The 25,562-nt window shown below is 48.3% G+C and overlaps 1 protein-coding gene across 13 annotated transcripts in view; it reads right to left on the reverse strand.

Annotated features, from left to right (window-relative positions):
* The window catches only part of BAZ2B (bromodomain adjacent to zinc finger domain 2B), a 1,256,112-nt gene that overhangs the window by 769,272 nt on the left and 461,278 nt on the right, over positions 1-25,562 (reverse strand). For all 13 annotated transcript variants that reach the window (XM_069224189.1, XM_069224194.1, XM_069224193.1 and 10 more), the window contains one exon: positions 10-203. In XM_069224189.1, the coding sequence (XP_069080290.1) occupies positions 10-203 (194 nt within the window). The remainder of the gene's footprint in view (positions 1-9; positions 204-25,562) is intronic.

Consider the following 25,562-nt stretch of genomic DNA (forward strand, 5'->3'; position numbering starts at 1 on the left):
TATATTTACCTTCAGTTTCAATTTGTTGGTTCTGTTATCCAGAAGCTGTGCTTTGTTCAGCTCTTGGCTACATTCACGGCTGCCTCCTCCTGATGTTGGAGTCTTCATTTGTCCTGATGAATTTCCCGTATTAGTCGATAATATAGCTGTACAATTAGTAGAAGCTGGTGTTGCACTGTTCCCATTTATTGCCCTAGTAATAGCTTGGAAAACATATATTCAAATTACTAAACTACCCACATTTGATTTTAGTTATTTTTTCACATGAACACTTTCAGCATATTTGCAGTTTGAATGACACCTTTGGACATCAAGAGGGGTAGAATAGTGCTATCTAAATAGAACCAAAACAATACAAAGACCTCTTCTTCACATATTGTTTTCTTTATTAGAAAAATGTAATGGTTCTTTGTATGCCTTATTCTGTTTAAATGAGTTTATTATCAAAGCAGAGAGATACTTCTTCATTTAAGCAATATGAAATACAGCTATAACTCACTGCATGAGCAAAAGCATCATGTAAACTTAGAAGTCTCTTTATATTTTGTTGTTGCACTTGCCGCCCCCCCCCTCCCCCAAATGGAGGAGGGATTGAGGGGAAAGAAAGAAGTGACAAGGCTCCAGTTCACCTAAAATCTCAATCTTGTGGAATAAAACAGTGTTTACGAAAAAAAAGCTCCTCTGCAAAAAGATCTGTGGCCCGCCCTCTGGTCCTTCAACTGCCTCTATGTACCAGTATCCTAAGTCAGGAAGGAGGCGGAAATTATGCTTTTCTTTATTCACTTTTATTTACAGCAGCCCTTTGAAACATATGAATATCAAAAGCAAAAAGAAAAAACTACTAGTTCCAAGAGTATCTAGGTACAGCACAGAACAGCCAATCAAGTAACAGTAGTCCTTAACAATATCCAACCAGGTTAGGCCAACGTCCATGTAGTCCTTCCTTCATGTATTGATTTCCTGTTTCTTTGCTGCTCGCAGCCTAGATACGTCACATTTATTACCTCCCTTAAATAATGCATTGCATGTTTGAGTTTTTGGAGTATAATTCTATTTTACTTGGCTAATTCAGTGTGTGTTCTATTATTCTGTGGGCCACAGGAACGCACTCACGCTCCTCCGTGGCTTCTGACTAGGTGGCATTTTTCACTGTCAGTTACACGGCCTGCAGAACGCAATCCTGTCAGTTTCATTGCTGTCAGGGGATCGCATGCCAAGTGCCGATTGCCTCAATATGGAGAGCAGAGCATTGCCTGGAGAGTGACACCCCATTAACTTAATGGGGTCTATATTAAAACAAACCACAGCTGACCCACAGGAAGAGGGTGTGAAAGAACAAGCTACTTACCTTTGGTAACGCTTTTTCTGGTGGATACAGTAGCTACCTATGGATTCCTCACCCTATGAATTCTCCCAATGTCCAGCATTCAATGGAAAATGTTCTTCACAGCTCTCCATGTCGATGAGAACGTCACAATTGCATGGCTCCACAAGCAACTCCATCTGACGTCACCGTGGCAATAAGAGGTCCTCGCCGGCGTGCAGACGTCAGTTTCACCCCTTTTTACGTGCCTTTGAGGCAAACAGGTGAAAACCGACATCACGATAGCACATATATACATACATATAACCATACTGATGTAATATAAGTACAACATTTATTTATATAAAAATTAATCAAAACATATATACATGTATAGCAAATAAGCCTTGGTATGACCAGACAGGCAACGGGGAAGCGGGTGGGACTGTGAGGAATCCACAGGGAGCTAGTGTATCCACCAGAAAAAACGTTACCAAAGGTAAGTAACTTGTTCTTCTGATGGATACAACTACCTGTTTATTCCTCACCTTATGAATAGAGTCCCAAAGTAGTACCGCATTCGGAGTTGGGTGCCTGACTAGTCACACCAAGAAATCCTGCAACACAGAACGTGCAAACTGAGCATCCCTCCTGACTTCCGAATCCAAACAATAATGCTTCGCAAAAGTATGGAGGAAAGCCAAAGTTGCTGCTTTGCAAATATCTACTACAGGAACACCTCTAGCCAAAGCTGAAGTGGCAGACTTAGCCCTGGTAGAATGAGCTCTAATACTCTCAGGAGGAACCTTCTTTGCTAATGATAACAGATATTAATGCAAAGCATGACCCACCTGGATATGGTTATTTTATGGACAGCTCTGCCTTTAATCTTGCCCACATATCCAACGAAGAGTTGGTCATCCAAACGAAAGTCCTTTGTTCTATCAGCATAGAAACTGAGAGCCCTTCTCTGGCCTAAGTGGTGGAGTCTTTCTTTCTCTTTGAAGGGTGAGGAGGAGGCTAGAAGGATGAAAGAGTAATAGACTGCCCCATATGGAAGGGACTGACAACCTTAGGAATGAAAGCCACCCTGCTTCCCAGCACCACTCTGTCAGCATAGGGAGTTTTGACACTAAGAGCCTGAAGCTCACGAACATGCCTTTCGGATGTAATAGCAACAAGGAAAACTGTCTTTAAGACTAGCAACCTTCAAGAACAAGAATGCATAGGTTCAAATGGTGAACATATTAAAAAAGTCAAAACCAGATTTAAATCCCACTGAGGCATGAGAAACAGAGTGGGAGGAAATTGATTAGATAGGCCTTTCAAGAACCTAACACTATAGGTGAATTGAACAAGGAAGGTTGATCCGGAAGGCAAGAAAAGGCTGACAGCACTGACAAATAACCCCTTAACAGTCGCAACTGCACAACCCTTCCGTACTAAAGTAAAGGCAAACAACAGAACATCAGACAAATGGGCTTTCAAGGGATCAATTTGTTTCTCTCAACACCAAGACACAAATTTCTCCCATCTGCCGGCATAAACAGTCTTAGTGAAGTGTCACCTGGCCAATAAAATAAGATCCACCACTTCTGCCAGGAGAGAAAAAGAACTCAGATTGCCCCGTTCAATCTCCAGGCATGTAGGTGCAGGCTCTGGAGGTGAGGGTGTAGAATCTGCCCCTGTGACTGCAAGAGGAGGACTGCCTTGTGAGGGAGACAGAGCAGAGGGCACTGTGAGAGTTGGAGAAGGTCTGAGTACCACACCCTTCTTGGCCAATCCAGAGCTATTAAAATAACTTGAGCCCGATCTTGGCGAAACTTCCTCAGAACCTGAAGAATGAAGGGTATGGGGGGAAACACGTAAAGTAACTGGTCGCACCAAGACATCTGAAACGCGTCCCCCAATGCCCCTTGCACCAGATACAGGAGGCTGCAGAATGACAGGCAGTGCGCGTTCTCCTGAGTGGCAAACAGGTCTATCTGTGGAAAACCCCACATCCAGAAGATGTGAAGGACTAGGTCTGGATGGAGATGCAACTCGTGATCGGCCAAGAAACGCCGACTGAGACTGTCCGAACGAACGTTGAGAACCCCTGCCAGATGGTTTGCCACTAAGCAAATCCGATGTTCCTGTCCCCAGGACCAGAGCCGCAGAGCCTCTCTGCAGAGAAGGTACAACCCTACTCCTCCCTGCTTGTTGATGTACCACATCGCAGTAGTGTTGTCCGTCAAGACCTGAACTGACTGACCACGAAGGGACAGGCGGAAGGCCTTGAGAGCCAGACATCTCGTCCACAATTCTAACAGACTGATGTGAAAAGTCTGTTCCACTGGAGACCAAAAACGTTTGATCTCCAGGTCCCCCAGATGAGCACCTCACCCTAGAGTGGAAGCATCCTTAATGATCGTGGCCACTGGAGGTGGTAGAGCAAACTGCCTTCCTTGGGAAAGGTTGCCATCCACAGCCCACCATCATAGATCCACTGCAGCGTCTCTGGAGATCGTTATTGACTCTTCGAGATCCCCTTTGTGTTGAAACAACTGCTTGCGGAGGCACCATTGGAGAGCCCTCATTGGCCAACGTGCATGAGTGACCAACAGAATGCAAGAAGCAAACAGACCGAGCAGACGAAGGACCTTAAGGACTGGAACAACAGCTCCTTTTTGAAACATTGTAATCAACGCTTGAATGTCCTGGATCCGCTGAGGCGGAGGATATGCCCGATTCAATGTTGTGTCCAGTACTGCCCCTATGAACAGGAGGCATTGAGAGGGCTCCAGGTGAGACCAGGGCCATGTTTACCGTAAAACCCAGACTGCGTTGTCATTTGGAGGTGATGCAGCACAAGCTCAGAAGACATGGCTTTGATCAGCCAGTCGTCAAGGTAAGGGAATACTGATACTCACTTCCTTCTGAGATCCGCTGCAACCACCGCCATCACCTTCATAAAGACTTCAGGTGCGGAAGTAAGACCAAAAGGAAGGACCACAAACTGGTAGTGTTGCGACCCCACCACAAACCCGATATACTTCCTGTAGGAAAATGGTTCCTTGTTGCAGTTACACCCCCCCCCCCCCAACACTTTGTGCCTGATATTGATGCTAACCAGGCCCCAGCACCAGTGTTCTTTCACTTACAAATGTACCATTGTTCCCACAATTGTCACACCCCTGGCATACAGATATGTTCCTTGTAAAAGGTACCATTAGTACCAAGTGCCCTGTGACCAGGGAAGGTCCCTAAGGGCTGCAGCATGTGTTGTGCCACCCTAAGTGACCCCTCACCTAACATACACACTGCCATTGCAGATTGTGTGTGTTGGTGGGGAGAAAAAGGCAAAGTCGACATGGCATTCCCCTCAGGGTGCCATGCCCACAAAACACTGTCTGAGGCATAGGTAAGTCACCCATCTAGCAGGCCTTACAGGCCTAAGGCAGGGTGCACTATACCACCGGTGAGGGCATAGCTGCATGAGCAATATGCCCCTACAGTGCCTAAGTCTATTCTTAGACATTGTAAGTGCAGTGTGGCCATGTTAAGTATATGGTCTGGGAGTTTGTCATACACGGACTCCACAGCTCCATAATGGCTACACTGAACACTGGGAAGTTTGGTATCAAACTTCTCAGAATAATAAACCCACACTGATGCCAGTGCTGGATTTATTAAAAAATACACAAAGGGCATCTTAGAGATGCCCCCTGTATTTTACCCAATCCTTCAGTGCAGGACTGACTGGTCTGTGCAGCCTGTCACTGAGATGAGTTTCTGACCTCCTGGGGTGAGAGCCTTTGTGCTCTCTGGGGCCAGAAACAAAGCCTGTACTGGGTGGCGATGCTTCACACCTCCCCCCTGCAGGAACTGTAACACCTAGCAGTGAGCCTCAAAGGCTCTGGCTTTGTGTTACAATGCCCTAGGGCACTCCAGCTAGTGGAGATGCCCACCCCCCTCGGACCCAGCCCCCACCTTTGGCAGCAAGTCCAGAGGAGATAATGAGAAAAACAAGGAGTCATCATCCTCCAGTCAGGACAGCTCCTAAGGTGCCCTGAGCTGAGGTAACCCCTGCCTTAGGAAATCCTCCATCTTGTTTTGGAGGACTCCTTCCAATAGGATTAGGGATGTGCCCCCCTCCCCAAGGTGGGTGTAGCCACCCTCAAGGGCAGTAGCCATTGGCTACTGTCCCCCAAACCTAAACACACCTCTAAATTTAATATTTAGGGGTGACCTTGAACCCAGGAAATCAAATTCCTGCAACCTACAACAAGAAGAAGGACTGCTGACCTGAAAGCCCTGCAGAGAAGACGGAGACACCAACTGACTTGGCCCCAGCCCAACCGGCCTGTCTCCACACTCGAAGAACCTGCACATTGACGCTTCCCGCGGGACCAGCGACCTCTGAATACTCAGAGGTCTGCCCTGCACCCAAAGGACCAAGAACCTCCTGAGAACAGCAGCACTGTTCAGAAACAGCAACAAACTTGCAACAAAGAAGCAACTTTAAAGAGACTTTCACTTAACGTCGGAAGTGTAAGTCTTCACACTCTGCACCAGACGCCTCCGGCTCGAGTCCAGGACAACCAACACTGCAGAGAGGACTCCCAGGCGACTCCAACGATGTGGACACCCTGAGCCGACCCCCCTGCACCCCCACAGCGACGCCTGCATAGAGGATCCAGAGGCTCACCTGACCGCGACTGCCTGGTAACAAAGACACCAGACACCTGGACCAAGCACTGCACCCGCAGCCCCCAGGACCAAGAGGAACTACCTACCAGTGCAGGAGTGACCACCAGTTGGTGGCTGGCCCGAGAAGCCCCCCTATGCCCTACCTGCATCGCCTGAGCGACCCCCGGGTCCCTCCATTGTTTTCAATAGCAAACCTGATGCCTGCTTTGCACACTCCACCCTGCTGCGCCCCTGTGCCGCTGAGGGTGTGTTTTGTGTGCTTGTGTGTGTATCCCTCCCCCCCCAGTGCTCTACAAACCCCCCCATGTCTACTCCCCGAAGATACAGGTACTTACCTGTTAGCAGACAAGGACCGGAGCAACTTGTTCTCCATAGGCGCCTATGTGTTTTGGGCCCTCATTTGACGTCTGCACCTGACCGACCCTGTGTTGGTGGTGCTGTGGCTTTGGGGTTGCCTTGAACCCACGGTGGGCTGCCTATGCCCAGGAGACTGACTCTAAGTGCTTTACTTACCTGAAAAACTAACCAAAACTTACCTCCCCAGGAACTCTTGATTTTTGCACTGTGCCCACTTTTAAAATAGCTATTTGCCATTTTAACCAAAACTGTGTGTACTACTGTTTTAAATCAAAGTTCTATACTTACCTGTGTGAAGTACCTTGCATTTGATGTACTTACCTAAAATTTGAATCTTGTGGTTCTAAAATAAATTAAGAAAAGGTATTTTTCTATATAAAACCTATTGGCCTGGAGTGAAGTCTTTGAGTGTGTGTTCCTCATTTATTGCCTGTGTGTGTACAACAAATGCTTAACACTAACCTCCGATAAGCCTACTGCACGACCGCACAATAGCACAAAATAGAGCATTGGTATCATCTAATTTTACCACTATCAACCTCTAAAGGGAGCCCCTGGACTCTGTGCACACTAGCTCTCACTTTGAGATAGTATATACAGAGCCAACTTCCTACACTTTCTGTGTGACTTGAGAATGGGGCTATCAAAGTAAGCATCCTGCAAGTCTACCGATACCATCCAATCCTCTTTGTTCAATGCCAAAAGAACCTGCGCTAGAGTCAGAATCTTGAATTTCTCCTGTTTGAGGAACCAATTCAAAATCCTCAGATCCAGTCATCTTACACCTCCTGCAATATTTAGCCAAGGTATATCATCCTTGAGACCATGAATATGTGTGCCTAATCTAAAGACCCAACGCTTTTCAACTCCAAACAGCCCTCTAGTCGTTGACTGGACAACTTCCAAAACAATCCACCATACGTTATCAGGAGTGTGCTTGACATTGCGATAATGTGTACTCTCCGCAGACATCACTTTACATTAAATTGAAAGCGTCATTTTCCAAGTAAATGGAAGAATATCTACAAGATATAATTGTACTGAGTGGAAAGATATTGTTTTTTTTTCCATATTATTTTTTTCTATAGCAATTAGGACTAATTGTCTAACCACCTGAATTAGTAAAAGACCGAGCCACAGTATTGATTGGTAAGCACACTTTTAATGTTTCTTGGTTACCAGAATAGTTCTGCACATGAGTCCTAGAGATCGTTTATTTATCAACACTGTTGTATAGATAGCGTAGACTAATGGGGGCTGTATTTTATTTTTTTGATTTACATTCTCTTGTTTGTGCTCTTGACCTTTGTCACTCTAGGTTGGTCCATCTGAAAATACACTCATTGGGCAACTGAGTGAGTAGCGACTGCGATATCATTATCTTCATTATAGATCATTGCATCTTTTTTTGTTGGAGAAGATCTTGTTTCAGTCCTGAAGAAGTGCCATTAGATCTGTATGGACAAGGTAAGGCGCAAAACATGTTGACTGGTACAGTGGCACAAGAAATAGTGTTTCTCAACCACTTGTTTACGAGAAAAGGGATCATCACTCCCCTACACTCGTTTTTTTTCTTTTTAATCTTGATCATCTCCCTTGGACTCTAATTAAAGGGATTGACCTAAGGGGAGCTATGTCAATTTAAATTTTACATTTCTCTCCACTTTTCGTAGTATTGGTTTGCACAGTAATCTAGTCTAATGACCCCATTGTGGATTCTGTCAGACATTTCAGCACCAGTCTGGCTTGGAGCAAGCCAAGTGATGAAACTTGAGTGCCTTTGCTTCTTAGGGCACTAAACTCACCAGTGGTGTCAACTTTGTTGTAACAGTGTACCTTTTTTTGCTATGACTAGATATGATATAGGAGGCTGTACACTGGACCAGTTAACCTCCTTGTCCCTATACGTTTTGGGAAGAGAAAATGAAGTAACCTTCCCCCTACGGGAGAAGCATGACTTAAAATGGATGGAAAACTAGGGCTGCTTTCCTTATTGTGCTCCCCCAGAGGAAGATGATGTGTCAGGGTGCTGCTGGGTGGCTCCTCGTGTTCTAACCCTCCCCCGTCCTCTAAAGGACCTATATGAAAGGTTGTCAGACTGTTGAGTCATGGATTGAGGCCTCCCACGATAAGCAGCTCCACGGCCAAACCCCCTAAACCTCCGAAAGGACCTGAAAGGAGTAGATGCGGAAGCCTGCAGTCCCAAAGACTTCACCGATACCCTACTATCTTTAAGGTGTTCTAAGGCAGAGTCCGCTTTGGCCCCAAACAACTTTTCTAGGTCAAAAGCAAGGTCTGTTAAAGTTGCCAGGACATCCGTTGAAAATCCAGAAGACCTCAGCCATGCATGTCTCCTAGTGGCAACTGAAGTACCCATCGCCCTGGCCACTGAGTCTGTTGTATCTAGACCAGACTGGATGATCTGTTTAGCCGCAGCTTGGGTATCAGACAGGAGGTCATGGAACTGCCCCTGCATATCCTGAGGCAAGTTAGGCACTACAACTTTAGCTGTGTCCATCAGGGCATGCACATATCTACCCAACACCAGGTAGCATTAACTGACTTCAGGGCCATACTGCAGGATTAAAAAGTCTTCATAGCCATCTGCTCCATCTTCTTGGACTCCCTGGCCGATGGAGTAACAGAGAAGGAACCTGGTGCAGAACTAGCAGAAAAAGAAGCCTGGACCACCAAGCTCTCCTGAGTCGGGTGCTGTGGCAAATATCCCGGATCTACCGGAGCAACCCTGTATCTTCTTGCAACAGTTCTGGACACAGCTGGTGATGTAACAGGCTTCCTCCAGATCTCTAAGATAGGCTCCGTAAGAGCATCATTGAATGGGAGCAAGGGCTCTGCTGAAGTAGAAGGAGGATGTAAGACATCAGTCAAAATGTTAGTTTTAACCTCAGCAGCTGGCAATGAAAGGTCCAAAAATTCTGCAGCTTTCTTGATAACAGAGTAGAAGGAAGCCACCTCCTCCATAAACTCCCCTGGGAATTAAATATCCCACTCAGTGGAAGTGTCCAGCCTGCTAGCTGAAATCCTCCCAAGGCCTCAGCAATCTCTCCTTCCTTCAACAATTGCCTCTGGTACTCTTGCTCTTCCAAGAGCCTCAACGCTCTCCTTTGTGACCTTAACCCGGCCTCCAACCTAGGGGTTGACATGGAGTTAGCTGACGTCGACGACGCCAGCTTCAAAACCGATGGGCGCTGACCTGGAGAAGAAGGAGATGCACTTTGTGCCAACCGGGAACCATCCGGCCTTGGAGTTGGTACCGTCGGCATACGAGGCGCGGTCATCGGCGTCGTCTGTCTAAGCAGCGATGTCATCGGCGCCGGAGGCCTATGAGGTGAAGTCATTGGCGCCAAAACAGCATCCTCAGCCTGATAAAAATGCACGAACTGAGCCGACTTGTAGGGAGCCAGAGAGCACAAAGAGAATGCCAAAGGGCCTGTGGGACCAGCCAATGCACCAGCAGGGGCCATAGCCTTATTGATGATAGTGAACATGGCATTCAGAAATGCCGTCGGATCCGCTCCTGGAGTCGGGAAGGCAGGAAACCTTGGATCTTCATGCAGTGTCTGGGCCGGATCCAGAACCTGTGGCACCGACTCTTGAGCCCCAGGTGAAAAGTGAGGACCTGCTGGAGATTCAACCACTTCAATGAACAATGGCGCCGATGAAGCCTGAGGACTTTGAGGCTGGGGAGTTACAGTGGGACTAACCTCCCACGTCGTACAACGACGTCTGGATGGAGACCGAGATCAAGATCGACCTCCAGAAGAACGACGTTGAGAGTCATGTCGGCGCCTCTTCTTATGAGACTTATGGGATGATGAGTCTCTAGTCTTAGACCTCCGATGACCTCTGTGTCCTTTCTTCACCTTAACTAAAAAGAGTTTAGCCTCTCTTTCCTTCAGCGCCTTCCGATTCATCCTTTGGCACAACACACACTGTCATACATCGTGGTCCGAACTGAGAAACCATAAGCAATCCTCGTGAGGGTATGTGACAGACATACGACCACCGCACTCCTGACAAGGTTTAAACCCTGACTTTTTAGGAGGAGACATTTTAAGAGAGTACAATAAGACCCCTTCGAAACAGTAGCTTCTCAGGAGCTAAGAGAAAACCGTTAGCGTCGAAGGCACGAAAAAAGGGAACGGACGTCAGCACGCCGGCTAAGACCTCTTACTGCCACAGTGACATCAGACAGAGTTGCATTTGGAGCCGCGCAATTGTGACGTCCTTGTCGACGTGGAGAGCTGGGAAGAAGCTTTTCTGTTGAATGCTGGCACACTGGGAGAATTCATAAGGTGAGAAATCGACAGGTAGTTGTATCCATCAAAAAATGATGCCTTCGCCTGCATTAAGCAGAGCTTCATGGCCCAGAAACTACCCACGTTACCAACTGCTGACCCGGCAGACCTCTGGAACCCGTGCTGCCACTCTCTCCTCGCCCACAGGATGACGATTCGCAGACGTGGTGCCTCCCACCTGCCCCTCTGAAGCTCCCACTACGGGGGAGGGGGACAATATGCTGGATCCCGATGAGATCCTCCACCACCAATCTTCTGAGTGAGGGCCTGGGGACTAAATGGCAATCTATGTGGCTAACCAACTCCGCAAGCCCTTGGATAATGAGGTGCATAGCTGTCTGCAGGCAGATTGCCCATGTCCTACCTTGGATGGTAAAGTCTCCGTAACACAGGGGAGAAATTCTAAAATTGCTACCTTCTTGGCAAAGTTCATAAAGGATCTGAAAAAGAACATAGACCGGTCCAGGAGAGCTTGCCACGGACAAACATTTAGATGCAATTGGCCTATTAACTAAGATACTGTATATGGCGGAGGATGCCAAGTCTCCAGGGTCCTTGTTCTCCCCTGAAGTCCTCTCGGGATGGGTGCAGAGGGCAGTTATCTTTTTAGGTAACACCAACTGCTCGGTTTCCACAGATCGGTGGCGCTCCTTGTTAATCAAATTGGACCCGAAGCTTGGGGAGCTCACCTCTTCCGAGGCAGGTATGGTGGCTGAGGGGAGGCTCTTTGGGAAAACCTTCATAAAAGAGTTAGGAAAATTTGTGAACACATTTATCTCTCTGGACAAAGCACAAGCGTCCATTGAACAGGTTTTTCCTCTCCTTTCCAGGGGACAGGCTGTGGTAGGGGCTGCTCGGCTGGCCCTTTTGCAACCCAAACCCCTTCTAGAGGGCAAGGCTCCAGGCAAGACTATCAGGATAAGGGATGCCACGCTAACTTTTACCCCACCGGGGTCAACACTTCAGAGGCAGAGGCTTCAAAGGACTTTCTAACCCTGCCAATTCTGGTGTGTGTTCGTCCTTCTCTCGTTCAGGTGGGGGGTAGACTGGCGTTTTTTTCTCCATAATTGGAGGGGTATCACAGGTGACGTGTGGGTCCTGCAAACTGTTCAAGGTTTCCAAATAGAGTTTTATGGTACCCCGTTTCAGGCCTCCAAACCAAGACCAATCATAGACCCAGAAACACTTTCTCTCTTGGCGAAAGGTGCTATATAACTATCCATCCTCACGTTTTTCTCAGCAACCTTTTTCTTGTGGACAAAGCAGATAGAGACCGGCGTCCCGTTATCAAACTATGGGAGTTCAAGAATGGCTGGCCTACCGTCATTTCAATATGGAGTGCATCCACTTTCTGTGGGATGTACTTCAACCACTCAATGGGATGGGTCCGTTTAAACCTCAAGGACGCCTATCTATCGGTTCCGATCTTTCCTCCTCACTGAAGATTTCTCCAGTTCCGCTGGCGCCAGCAGGCATGCATGTTTTCAAGTCTTACCTTCGGGCTCTCCTTCACCCCTTGGTGCTTTAGCAAGGTTCTAAAACCAGTGGTGGAGTGTCTTTCGATGCAAGAGACACGTCTCATTGTATACCTGGACGACATTCTCCTTTTGGCCCAGTGTACTTACCAGCTGTTGTCCCAGTTGCAGACTGCGAAAACCCTTCTGGAAAGTTTGGGGTTCGTGATCAACAAATAAAAGTCTATACCAGCTCCATCCCAGAAGGCAACGTTTTTGGGGTTTGTGATCAACTTGACCACATATTTGTTCAGTCCACCATCGTAGAAGATCACAAAAGTAAGGCATATGCTTCGGAGAACCAAGATGAAACATTGCACTTCTTTGCCGGGCCCTCCAGCTGCTAAAGCCTCCCATGTGGGCAAAGGACTTTCATACTCCCAGATGGTATCCATTGCAGAAGAGGCGAGGGAGGAGGTCTTCTAGTGGATTTCTCAAAAGGAAGTGTGGAATGGGAGATCTATTTTTGGGTCAGACTCAGATCTCATCATAAAGTCTGACGATGGCAAATCAGGTTAGGGCGCATGATGTGGTGACTTTTCCATAGGGGGTTCCTGGTCCTTCCAGGAACAAAGTCTGCTTACCAACTGTTTAGAACTCCTTTCCCCCTCTTTCGAGGCCAAGTGCTGGACGAAGGACAGTATTCAGTCATGTGTTCTTCTCAAGATGGACAATGTCTTGGCTGCCCAATACATCAGCCATCTGGGGGGCAACCGATCCAAGGTCCTTTCAGACCGGGCAACCAGTTTTAGGCAGTGCTGCCTAGACCACCAGGTTTTGGTCACAGCAGAGTACCTTCCAGGTCAAGCAAATCAAGTGGCGGATTAGCACTCCCATCATTTACGGGACTTGCCCCAACGGACGTTCCATCAGGACGCGTTTGCCAACATCTAGACACAGTGGGGTCCATTTTCAGTAGACCTGTTTGCGTCAAGACTGGACCACCAACTTCCCAGGTTCTTCAGCAGGACTTCTACAGGACAGGGCTTTTGAATGGGCTTTTGCATTTCCCCTGTTCGCGTCGATCACTCGAGTCTTGGTCTAGATCAGACAACATCAGGCAGAGCTGGTGCTCATCACCACAATCTAGAGGCCTAAAGTATGGTTTCCCGTTCATGTGCACAATTTCTGGGTGACTCTGGCGACTGAAGGGTTGGTCTGTACTTCAGTACCTTTCATTCAGCCATCCTGGTGGGCCACATCCCGGTGGCATGTGTCACTAGCATGATGCAGGAGGCCATGAGGCCCAGCATCCTCAGAGTCACTCTCACCGAAACCCAAGACAGAGGCAGAAAGATCATCATCTTAGCCTGAATATCCTGGTCTCGCTTTTCTGTAGGATAGGCCCAAAACTGCACTGTGTCCAGAACAGCTCAGATGAAAGGGAGCATCTGAGAGGGAGGCAGGTATGACTTCAGCACGTTTATAGTGAACCCCAGCGAGTGAAGGAGGTTCGCTGTAGTCTGAAGGGGGGAAACTACTCTGGGGCTAGCTCGCCCGAGGGGCGCTGGTAAGGCTGAAGGGGAGCACGGTAAACGGAAACTGCTTGTGACCTACCACGAATCGTAGGTAACGTCTGTTGGCAGGCAGGATGAGAATATGGAAATAAGCATCCTGCAAGTCCAACGCTACCATCTAGTCTCCTAAGTCCAAGGCAGACAGGACCTGAGCCAGGGTGAGCATTCTGAATTTCTTCTTCTTGAGGTCCCAAAGGTCTAGGATAGGACGTAAGCCCTTGTCTTTTTTGGGCACCAGAAAGTAGCGGGAATAACAACAATGACCTACTTGTGGCGCAGGGACCCTCTCTATGGCTCCCTTGGCCAAGAGAGCCATAAATCTCTGGTGGAGAAGTGCCAAATGATCCTCTGGTATATGGCTGGTTGATGGAGGCATGGCTGGTGGGGCAGATTCGAAGGGAAGGAAGTAGCCCCTTCGAACAATCTGCAAAACCCACCTGTCCGTAGTGATGGATTCCCAGTGGAGAAGGTGATGGCAATCCTGCCACCAACTGGACCTTAGTGGGGGGATGGACTAAGAGGCTTTGGAGGCTGCAGCAGGGGCAGGGGTGGACTGGGCAGACCTCCAGTTCCCTCTCCCACGCCCACATGGGATTCCGCGTCCCCAGCCACGCAGCAGCTGAACAGCATAGGTGGCACAGTGGCTGGGATATGGGCACGACAGGGAGCCCCTTCCATGGCCATGAAAAGGGGCAAGAGACGGCCTGTTGGGGGTGAGGGGCAGTGGAAAGGCCAAGCAACCGAGCCATAGCCCAGGAGCCCTTCAACCTCGCCAAACCCGAGTCTGCCTTGTCTCCAAAGAGACAGGAGCCATCAAAGGGCATGTCCATAAGAGTCTGTTGGACATCCCCTGAAAAACCAGATGTACGCAAACAGGCGTGGTGTCTCAAGGCCACCGTCGTCGCAACCAATCTACCTAGAGAGTCGATCCTGTCCTGCACGTGTGACAGAACTTGCGTGACGGTATCCCACAGAGTGGGTGTAGCAGCCAAAAGGCATGCAGTATATACTGACTGCAGCACAAGACTGGAGGAAAAAAACATCTTCCCAAACTGTTCCAGCATTTTTGATTCCCTGTCTGGGGGTGCGAAATGGAATGCGCCTGAGGATGAGGATGCCTGGATGACAAGGCTCTCAGGTGTGAGGTGTTGGAACAGGAATTTAGGGTCGTTCGGGCGGGCCGATGGTGGTGTGCGATAGTTCTTTTCACAGGAGCCCCTGTGTTGGATCTGTTTCAAGTACCCAAAAGGACATCAGTGAGGGCTTCAGATGTGGAAGCCCCTGGCTAAAGCACCTCTGTCAGGAGATTAGACCTGACCTGAACAGTAGGCAGTTCAAGGCCGAGGACCTCAGCTGCCCTACTGACCACCATGGAATAAGTTGCTCCCTTCGCCATAGCCACAGTAGGAGGAGACATCATGCCAGCTTCTGGAGAGGTATCCAGACTACTTGGCGCGCCCAACTCCTGTGCCCAGTCCAAGTTAGGGACATCCTGATATTCATAAGGGTCCAGGGACCCCTCCAATACTTCCCCGAATTCGTACCCATAAGAAAAAGGGTCAGAATCCAACCTGTGGAGATTAGGCCCTATCAAAGAAGGAGGCAGCTTCAGCCGACGCCGGTCCAATTCAGAGTCAGCGATGAGGATCGGGTCAACATCGATGGCGGCAACACCGATGTCGGGAGCCTCAATAATCGAACTGGCGCCAGGGAAGGTCTCCATTGAGCGACAGGTGCGGATACGAAAGCGGATCTGGAGGGGACTACAGTGGCTGGAGCCGCCGGCACAGAACCTGAAGGCCCCCCGAACAAACCCCTTCTGCCCGAAGGCACCGTATCGGGGTCAGCCACCTAAAAAATGAGGCGCATAGGCTCATAGAACTCCTTTAATTGGGCAGGGGTCACCCCGGCTCCTGGTAACTCAGGGAGGCACGAACCCAGAAGTAGGCTCTGAAGACTGAGGTCTCAAGCATCAACGCTCCTCCCACCACATTGCATCAGCCAAACGACAGGGTGAAGTCAAAGGATAACAGGATCTCTTCGACTTCTTCTTACCTTGACCTGAAGACTTCGAAGAAGAAGAATGGTGGTGGCTCCGTGTACGGTCTCAAGGCCTTCCCCTCGAGTGAGACCAGGACCTATGAGAAGTCGAGTGCTAGGCCGCCATATGTTTGAGGGACTGCTCCCTCAAGGTCTTCGGGTGGATGGCCCGGCACTCAGAGCATGACTTTGAGGTCATGGTTGTGCTTCAGGTACCACAAACCAACCCGATGGAGATCCGTCACCAACATCATGCAGTGACAGTCCTCGCATGGTTTGAAACTGGTCTTCGGTGACATCCCTCGACGCACCAAAAAACTCCCAAAACGCGACAAAAGGGTCAAGTCAGTCAAAAAGCGACTTGGGTAACTCTCAGAATCAGCGCATGGCATCGAAAGCACAGAACTGATGTCACTGCGCTGAGACGGCGTCTATGTTCTACTCCCGACGTCATCAGAGACTGTAATTCCCGAAGACGCCTGAGGTGTCGACCTACTGACAAGTAAAGGTATAGCTTGAAGAAAAAATCTCCGACCCATGGGGGAAAATTCTAAGGTAAGGAATCTGCAACTAGAAGTCGCTATCAGATATCCTACCCCTCTCGTGAAGGCCTCAGACAGGAAGTTGCTGCAGAAGAGGCAGGGGATTTCAGTCGAACCCACAGGGTCTAATGGGAAAATGGGCTCCTATACGGAGGCTAGGGACCCCCACGCCTGGTGCTACTAGGAGGTTGGTCATACCTCAGACGTTCGGGTAGTTCCTATTGATCTTACCTCATGACATTAACCTTGCAGGACATCTTGGGCAAAGTAAGACTTGGGACAGACTTGCTCCACACTTTCACTGGCACCACATGTCTGAAGACACCAAGGAGATTTGTCGCTCCTGTATCACCTACCAAGTCAGTGACAAGAAGGTGGCACTACAAAGGCCTCCTTAATCCCACTGCCTCTGGTTGGGGGTTCCCTTTGAGAGGGTAGGGATTGAGAGTGTTGGTTTTCCTTGGCCCTCCTACAGTATCTGGGAACATATTTTTTCTGGTGGTGGTGGTGGACCATGTCACCAGGTACCCAGAGGTCATTCCCCTCATTACCACTACAGCGCCTACACTGGCCAAGGCCCTCCAGTGAATCTTTTCCCAGGTGGGCTTCCCTAAGGAGGTTGTATCTGACAGAGATGCAAACTTCATGTCTGGATACCTCAAAGCCTTGAGGAAGGAATGCAGTGTAAAATACAAATTCACCAATCCTTATTATCCACAATGAAATGGGTTGGTTGAAAGATTCAACAAAACCCTAAAAGATATGATTCTGGAACTCAGACAAACTAAGGAGAAGATGGTACATCATTTTACGTTGCCTTCTTTTTGCCCGCAAAGTGTTTCCACAGTAGGTAGTGGGTTACAAGCCATTTGAACATTTTGTTTGGACATCCAGTTAGGAGTTCTTAGTCTTGTAAAGGAGGAATGGGAGCAGCATCTCAAGCCCCCCCAAACAGGACATAGTGGACTATGTGCTAGGCCTGTATTCTCGCATGGCAGAGTATATGAAGAAGGCTTCTAAAAACTTTGAGGCCAGCCAGGAGCTTTAGAAGCAATGGCATGACTAAAAGGCTGTGCCTACTGCTTACCAGCCAGGACAATAAGTGTGGGCCCTGGAGCCTGTGGTTCCAAGAGCACTGTAAGACAAGTGGAGTGGCCCCCACACAATAGTGGAGAAGAAAGGTGAAGTCACCTATTTAGTTGCCCTAGACACTCCAAGAAGGACCCCCAAAGGGGTGCTTCATGTGAACCGCCTTAAACCTTACTATGACAGGGCTGAAATGTGCTTACTCATGGCCACTGATGAAGGGTAGGAAGCAGAGAGTGAGCCTCTCCCTGACCTTCTCTCCCACAACCCTTTTGATGGTTCAGTGGATGGGGTAGCCTTTGCAGATTGCATCTCTCAACAGCAAAAAGCTGACTGCAGTCAAGTTCTCAGTCAGTTTTCTGAACTCTCTTCCCTAACACCCAGTCAGACAACCTGGTGTTCACATGTTGTGGACACAGGTGATAGTTTGCCTGTTAAGAGTAAAACCTACAGGCAGACTGACCATGTCAGAGACTGCATCAGGACAGAGGTCCAAAAGATGCTTGAGTTAGGGGTTACTGAGCCTTCAGACAGTCCTTGGGCTAGTCCAGTAATACTTGTGCCAAAACCGCAGTCCAAGGGGGAAACATCCCAGGATGCTAATTTTCAGTCCAGGGAAGACCTGGCCTAGAAGTTAGGGCTGGACTGTTCCCCTGGGGAACAGGGTCAAGACTAATTTGCATATGGCTGGGTCCAAAATGGAATGGCATAGGTAGCCAAAAAAAAGATGGATTTAGGCACAGAGCTCTGTACTGGGGTGAATGTTTGACATTGTTCAGCATTCCGTCCATCACTTTTTGCAATTGTAGTCCTAAGTGTGATGGGTATGCCCAGATATGGGTCCTGTGCTCCCTATACCACTGGAGTCAAGCTAGCCTGGCTGAAGAAGGGTGATACCCCAAAACCGGTCCCAGGATGCTTGTTTCAGTCCATGGAATACCAGGCCTAGCAGTTCGGGCTGGAATGATCCCCTGGGGAACAGGGTCGACTGATTTGCATATGGCTGGGTCCAAACTGGAATGGCATGGGTAGCAAAAAAAAGATGGATTTAGGCACAGAGCTCTGTACTGGGGGTGAATGTTTGACATTGTTCAGCATTCCGTCCACCACTTGTTCTTTTTGCAATTAGAAAATTCCTCAGGCATCAGACTGGATCCAGAAACCTGCTTACCAGTATTCCTGAGCGGCAGTAGGTGGTGGTGTTCTGCTCTGCATTGGCATTGTACACGCCAGCAGTGACATACATGGTACCTATGCAGGTGCCACCCTAGTGCGCTGATATCAGTTTCTTTTTGTGACCTTTCAACACCAGAAGTGCGGAGCCACAAAAGTTGATGATATACTACTGTGCAAACACTAAGGACCTCATAAGGTTTGCCCTATATGGAGAAATCAGTTCACAGAGTGGGGAGGATGAGAAGGTCAGTAAGGAATCTGCGGACAGATACAGTCCCTACTAGACAAAGCATTACCAAACGTAAGCAATTTGTTCATCTGATAGCGACTTCTAGCCCCAGATTCCTTACCTTACAACAGATACCCAAGGAATACCTCTCCGGAGGTGGGTCTACAAACCAATTAAGACCAAGAAGGTCTAGGTGGCCGAACAGACACGTGCCCGTCATGACTGATCTAACAGTCCAGGCAGTAGTGCTTGGTGAAAGTGTACAGATACATCCACGTAGCAGACTGACAGATGTCCAAGACAGGAACACAGCAAGCTAATGCAGTGGTCGCAGCTTTAGCTCTAGTCGAACGAGCAAGCAAGCTCTCAGGGGTCACTTCTTGGCCAGGGCGTAGCAGATTTTAATGCAGAGTACAAGCCGTCATGCAATTGCCCTTTTCTGCATAGCCTTTTCTTTCTTTGCTCCCAGTGAACCCAATAAAGAGTTGATCATCCACCTGGTGTTGTTTAGAATGATCAATGCAGAAAAATAACACTCTTTTTGGGTCCAAGCAATGAAGTTTCTTCTCTTTAGAAGGGTGAGGCAAAGCAAAGAAGGTCGACAGTGTGATTGTCTGGCCGACTTGGAAGAGGGTCACCAATTTCAAAAGGAAAGAGGCAAGTGTTCTTAGCATCAGTTTGTCTGGAAAGAATGCAGTTTGCTAACCTGTCTAGTCAATGTAATGACCACTAGTAAAGCAGTTTTGATGGTCAGAAGCTGTAAATAGCAGTTGTGCAGATGCTCTAAGGACAAGCACATCAACAATGTTAATGCTGCATTCAAATCCCACTGGGGTATGATAAAAGGTTTTGGAGGAACATATACTGTAGACCTTTTAGGAACAGAGTCACAACAGGTGACTTAAAGAAGGACAACTAACCAGGCAACCTCAAGAACACCAATACTGCGGGAAAATACCCTTTAACTGTGCCCAATGCAAAGCTGGTTAGGCTAATGAAAGAACAAATGAACAAGTTACTTACCTTCGGTAACAAATTATCTGATACAGACATATTCTAGTTGCAGATTCCTCACCTTGGAATTTCCCCAGGTGTCAGTCTGGATCAGGAGATTTTTCCTTGAGCAGTACCCCTGCACGTTGTTAGGTGGCATTGGTCAACTCCATGTCTGTCGTTGGCATCATGGTAGCGGTTAGGAAGTCGCAGGTTGTATATAGGTGCCATCCTGGCGTGCTGTCAGTTTCTTTTCATGACTTTCCATGCCAGAAGCGCAGAGCCATGAAGAACACTGACCTTGGTGCCCCAGAACTAGGGCCCTGAAGGGGGAAGTTCCTGCCCTCAGAAATCAGTACACAGAGTGTCGAGGATGGGTGGGTTGGTAAGGAAACTGCAACTATAATATGTCTCAATCAGATAACTTGTTACCGAAGGTAAGTAACTTGTCAATCTGATAGAGACCGCTAGTTGCAGATTCCTTACCTTAATATAGATACCCAAGCAATACCATCCCCTGAAGTGAGTCTGCAAACCAATATCATACTAGGAAGTCCTGCAGGACCGAACGAGCAAAGTACCCATCCCTTCAGATCCGATTGTCCAGGCAGTAGTGTTTGGTGAACATGTGCAATGACACCCATGTTGCTCCTTGGCAGATGTCTAGGACTGGAACTCTGTGTGCTAACACAATGGTTGCAGCTGTTGCTCTGGAGTGAGCATGCAAACCCTCAGGGGGTTGATTTTTAGCCAATGCATAGCACATTTTTATGCACAGAACAACCCATCTAGAGATGGTTCCCTGCACTGTCAGATCTTTCTCGCACCCACAAACCCACAAAGAGTTGATCATTCACCTGGAACTCTTTAGTATCAAAATAGATTGCCAATGCTCATGTCCGAGAGATTTACCAGATGCTGCGCCCACTGGAACTTCAGGTCCCACTGCAGAGCCTGCATATGTCAACTGGCATGTGTTACCAGCAGGTTGCAGGAGGCAATGAGGCCCAGCAGCCTCAGTCTCATTCTCACTGAAATTCAGGATAGAGGCAGAAACATTGGTACCATAGCCTGAATAACCTGGACTCGCCGCTCGGAAGGATAGGCCCGAAACTGCTTGTGTCCAGAACAGCTCAAATAAAAGGGAGTGTCTGAGAGGGATTCAGGTGAGACTTCTGAATGTTCATAGTGAACCCCAGCAAAGGCAGGCACCCCACTGTGGTTTGAAGGTGGGTGACAACAGCCTGGAGCAAGCCCACGAACAACAGCCAGTCGTTGAGGTAGGGGAAGACCCCTAACCTGGGCAAATCAGCCACGACCACTGCCATCACTTTGGTAAACACCCGAGGGGCCCTGGTAAGGCCAAAAGGGAGCACGCTAAACTGAAAATGCTTATGGCCTACCGTCAAACGCAAGTAACATCTGGGCATTCAGGACGGGAATATGGAAATATGCGTCCTGCAAGTCCAACGCTACCATCCAGTCTCCTGGGTCCAAGACAGATAGGACCTGAGCCGGAGTAAGCATTTTTAACATCTTTTTGATGAAGAGATTGAGGGACTGGGGGTCTAGGATAGGGCATAAGTTCTTGTTCTTCTCGGTCACCCGAAAGTAGCAGAAATAACAACCATGACCTACTTTTGGCACAGGGACCCTCTATATGGCTCCCTTGGCCAAGAGAGGCGTAACCTCCTTGCAGAGAAGTGCTAAGTGATATTCTGTCCTTCAATTGTAGAATAGTGGCGTAGGTGGAGGGGTAGTCGGAAAGGGGAGGGAGTAGCAAGTGGTTGTCGTAGCCCCTTCGGACTACTTGCAAAAACCACATGTCTGACGTGATGGATTCCCAGAGTAGCAGGTGATGCTAAATCCTACCTCTGACTGACCCCTGATGGGGAAGCGTCAGACTAGGAAGGTTTGGAGGCTGCAGCGGGAAGGGTGGTGGACTGGGACAACCACTGACACCCTGATCCACAAGGACATTGGATCCCACGTCCCCGGCTAAGCAGAGGCTGAGCAGCATGCGCAGCACGGTGGCTGGAGGGAAAGGGACATGGTAGGGCACCCCTTCCGTATCCACGAAAGGGGTGAAAAGAAGACTGAGGTACAGTTGGGAGGCCCAAGGACCAAGCCATAGTCCTGGACTCCTTAAAGCGTTAGTGCACCGAATCTGCTTTGTCTCTGAAGAGACAGGTGCCATCAAAGGGCATGTCCTTAAGTGCAGCTTGGACATCACTTGAAAAGTCAGACATCCTCAACAAAGGTGGGGCCTCAAGGCCATCGTCGATGCAATCGATCTACTCAGTATATCCAGTCCACATCTTACTGTGCATTTAGCTGCATCTCTCCCATCAGCAACAGCTTGAGAGAGAATGCCCCAGGCCTCCTCCAGGACCTGTGGCAGCAACTGCTCAACCGTGTCATATAAAGTATGGGTTTAATGGCCCAAAAGGCATGCTGTGTTCATAGATCTAGTGATCCAGTCTTTTGGATTATCCAGGGATGCAGAAGGGAATGCTCCAGGGGAGCTAGAGGCCTGCATAACCAAGCTCCCAGGGGTGGGATGTTGGGTAAGGAATACTGGTTAATTAGGTGCAGGCCTATGGTGCCATGTGTTTGTCCTGTTAATAGGAGCCCCTGTGCTGGGTTTGGACAAAGTCCCTAGCAGGACATCAGTGAGGGCCTCAATGAAGGCCAACAGTGGTTCGGGAGAGGAAGCCCCAGGATAAAGCACCTCAGTCAGGAGGTTGGTCCTGACAGCCACAGAAGGCAGCTTGAGGCCCTGGACCTCAGCCGCTCTTCTCACCACCACTGAATATTGACACTCACTCCTCAGTAGCCACAGTAGGGGGCGAAAGCACGCTAGTGTCAGGGGAAGTGTCTAGACCACTGGTGTCACGCAGGTCCTGAACCCAGTCCATCGGGTCATCAAACTGGTATTCTAAAGGGTCCAATGACTCCTCCATTCTCTCACCATACCCATACAAATAAGGGTTGGGAGCCGACCGAAGAAGCAAGGTCCCCACCAAAGTCGGAATTGGTGTCGTGGAACGCTGGTCTAGCTCCGTGTCAGAGTCGGCAATAAGTTTGGGATCGACGCAGACTATGGGCCTGGGCGACGGTGGCAGCGGCGAAGCCTGCACTGTCTTCGGGGAAGGTTACAGTGGTACGACTGATGCAGGTGTGGATCTGGAAACTGATCCTTGGGTGCACCACGGAGCTGAGGCCTAAACCGCCAGCGCGGAACTCGAGGGGGCCCCTTCTGACCTTGTGGGGCCCAAAGGTGCTTCAGCAGGGTCTGCCTGCCCAATAATGAGGAGCATGCCCTCATACAACTCGCGGAGTTGGGTGGCATGCCTCTGGCTACCGCAAACTCAGGGAGGTGTGGGGTCGACCCAGAAATAGGCCCCAAGGATGGAGTCCTACAGCGACAATGCTCTTTTTCCCATGTTGTGTCATCCGACCAACGGAGTGAAGTTGAAGAACGTTTGCTCTTCTTCTACTAATTCTTATGCTTACCCGAGCATCCCTAAGATTTTGAATGGGATGACAGAGTGTGTGCACCACAAGCAGTCTCTGGACCTTACTCTCTACCAGGAATGACGCAGAGCCGAACAAGGAGCTTTAAAAACACTCACTCAAAGATTTTGGGTTCATGGCCTGGTATTCGGAGTACGACTTCGGTGTTGTGCGGCTTCAACCCAATCTTCCGTGACGTTTTGCCGCACCAGAAAGTAAAAAAATCTTCCACAAAAGTCAAAACGGACAGTCAAAAAGTGACTGTGGGTAAGCTCTTCTTTGGATAGGTGCGTAAGATAGCGTGGAAAGAAAAGAACTGACATCAGCAGGCCGGGGTGGTGCCTAGATACAACCTGCGACGACATCTGGTTACCACGATGCCAACAGAGGAGTTGACTGACACCACGTAAGGGCAAGCAGCAATACTGCTCGAGGAAAAATCTCCGGATCCAGACTGACGCCTGAGGAAATTATAAGTTAAGTAATCTGCAGCTAGAAGTCTCTATCAGATAGCAAATTCTCCGACAGAGGTGCAGAAAAGGGATCAATATTTTTGGTAGTGCAGCAAGTCACAAACCTGTCACAAGAGTGTGTGTATATACATATATATATATATATATATATATATATATATATATATATACACACATATACACATATACATATACACACACTCGCTTAAAAAAACAAAGTGGTGTCTAAAATTCCCTATGGAAACTGCGTAGGAAACTTGTGTTTTGGGATCGCTCCCTTTTCTTAGCCCCCGCTTGACAGATCACTGCAAAACGTTCCACCACAGAAATTCACCTCTCAAGTAACTATGTGTTGTGCTTAAGGTAACTAGAACTCGCAACCCTGCCATTTTTTTGGGGGGGTAAATTTCTATAGTTTTTTAATTCTATTCCCCAACTATAACGTCCCAGTAACCTTTATTTTTTCGGTAAATTTGTATGTTTTTTTTTCAAAAGTCAAGTCATTTTTGTATTACTATACATTAATCCAACACTGTGTGCAGCGTCGGTGGGCAGCAGGGCCTAGCCAGCAGCCAGACCCTGCGGCAAACCCACCCTAATCACCCAACTCGGCCACACACAGCCCTATGTCCGTGGGTGGCGGGAGTTAGAAGCAGCCCGTCTCTTAGGGTGCGTGAATAGGTGTGAGAGGGTGTCTCTGGGGGTGAGAGTGGGTGCATCAGTGTGAGTGGGTGCATCAGTTTCTGTGTGGGTCTGTGAGTGGGTGCATGAGGGTTTCAGTGGGTCTGTGAGTGGGTGTATGAGAGTGAGTAGGTGTGTGAGTGGGTCTGAGTGGGGCTTTGGGTGCACAAGGGTGTCAGTGGGTGTGTGAGTGGGTGCTTGAGTTTCTCACTGGGTCCGTGAGTGGGTGTGTAAGGGTGTGTGTGTGTGGGTGGGTGAAAGCCTGAAAAAGAAATTGAGCGAGAAAGACAGTGAGAGGGAGAAAGATAGACCATGGCTTTGGTGAATGATATACTTAGAATGAGATATTTCTTGAAAAACTGAATCAAAACACATATTTGTCAATTAAAAGGAGTGAGATCACACTTCATTATGATCTTTAAACTTTTCAATATTTAAACAAATTCAAGTAGGAAAATGACCACATACACACCTGGACTAGAACCCTCAACTTGCAGTGTAAGGGTCTGTGACCTTAACCATTATACCACAGGCAAGTCCTTGTTCTCTGAAGTCACTGCATGGAGAGAAACTTATAATGTCTCTCTCTCTTTTTCTTCCATCCCATTATAGAATGGAAGATAGACAGGCAGTAAAAGATTGAGAGAAAGAGAGAAATTAAGAGAAAGAGATTGACAAAGAGAACTTGAGAGAGTTTTTTAGGCTTTGATGAAAGAAATAGAATGAAATTTTGCAGACAAATTGAAAAAAGTGTAATCAATACAGTAAAAAAAAAAAAAAAAAAAAAAAAAAGAAGGAGTGAGATCACTGTTCTTTATGAACCTTAAACATCTGAAGTTGAAAAGAAATCAAAGCAGGGCACTGACCTCAGACCTACCTTGACTAGAAACCTCAACTGTTAGTGTGAGGGTCTGAGACCTTAACCATTAGGTCATAGGTGACTCCTTATTGTGCTTTGTCCAGACATAACTATGATATTCAGCCCACACACTTTGAGAGGAAAGAGACATGAATGTTCCATTACTAGGAAGGTTTAACAGTCTTAACACTAGCAAATAAACAGACTCACTGCCTTAAGGTGCTAGGCTTCGACCCATCAACCTACTGCTTGAAAGTCCAAGAGC

This window comes from Pleurodeles waltl, chromosome 3_1, assembly GCF_031143425.1.
Source record: "Pleurodeles waltl isolate 20211129_DDA chromosome 3_1, aPleWal1.hap1.20221129, whole genome shotgun sequence".
In the NCBI taxonomy this organism is placed as follows: Eukaryota; Metazoa; Chordata; class Amphibia; order Caudata; family Salamandridae; genus Pleurodeles; species Pleurodeles waltl.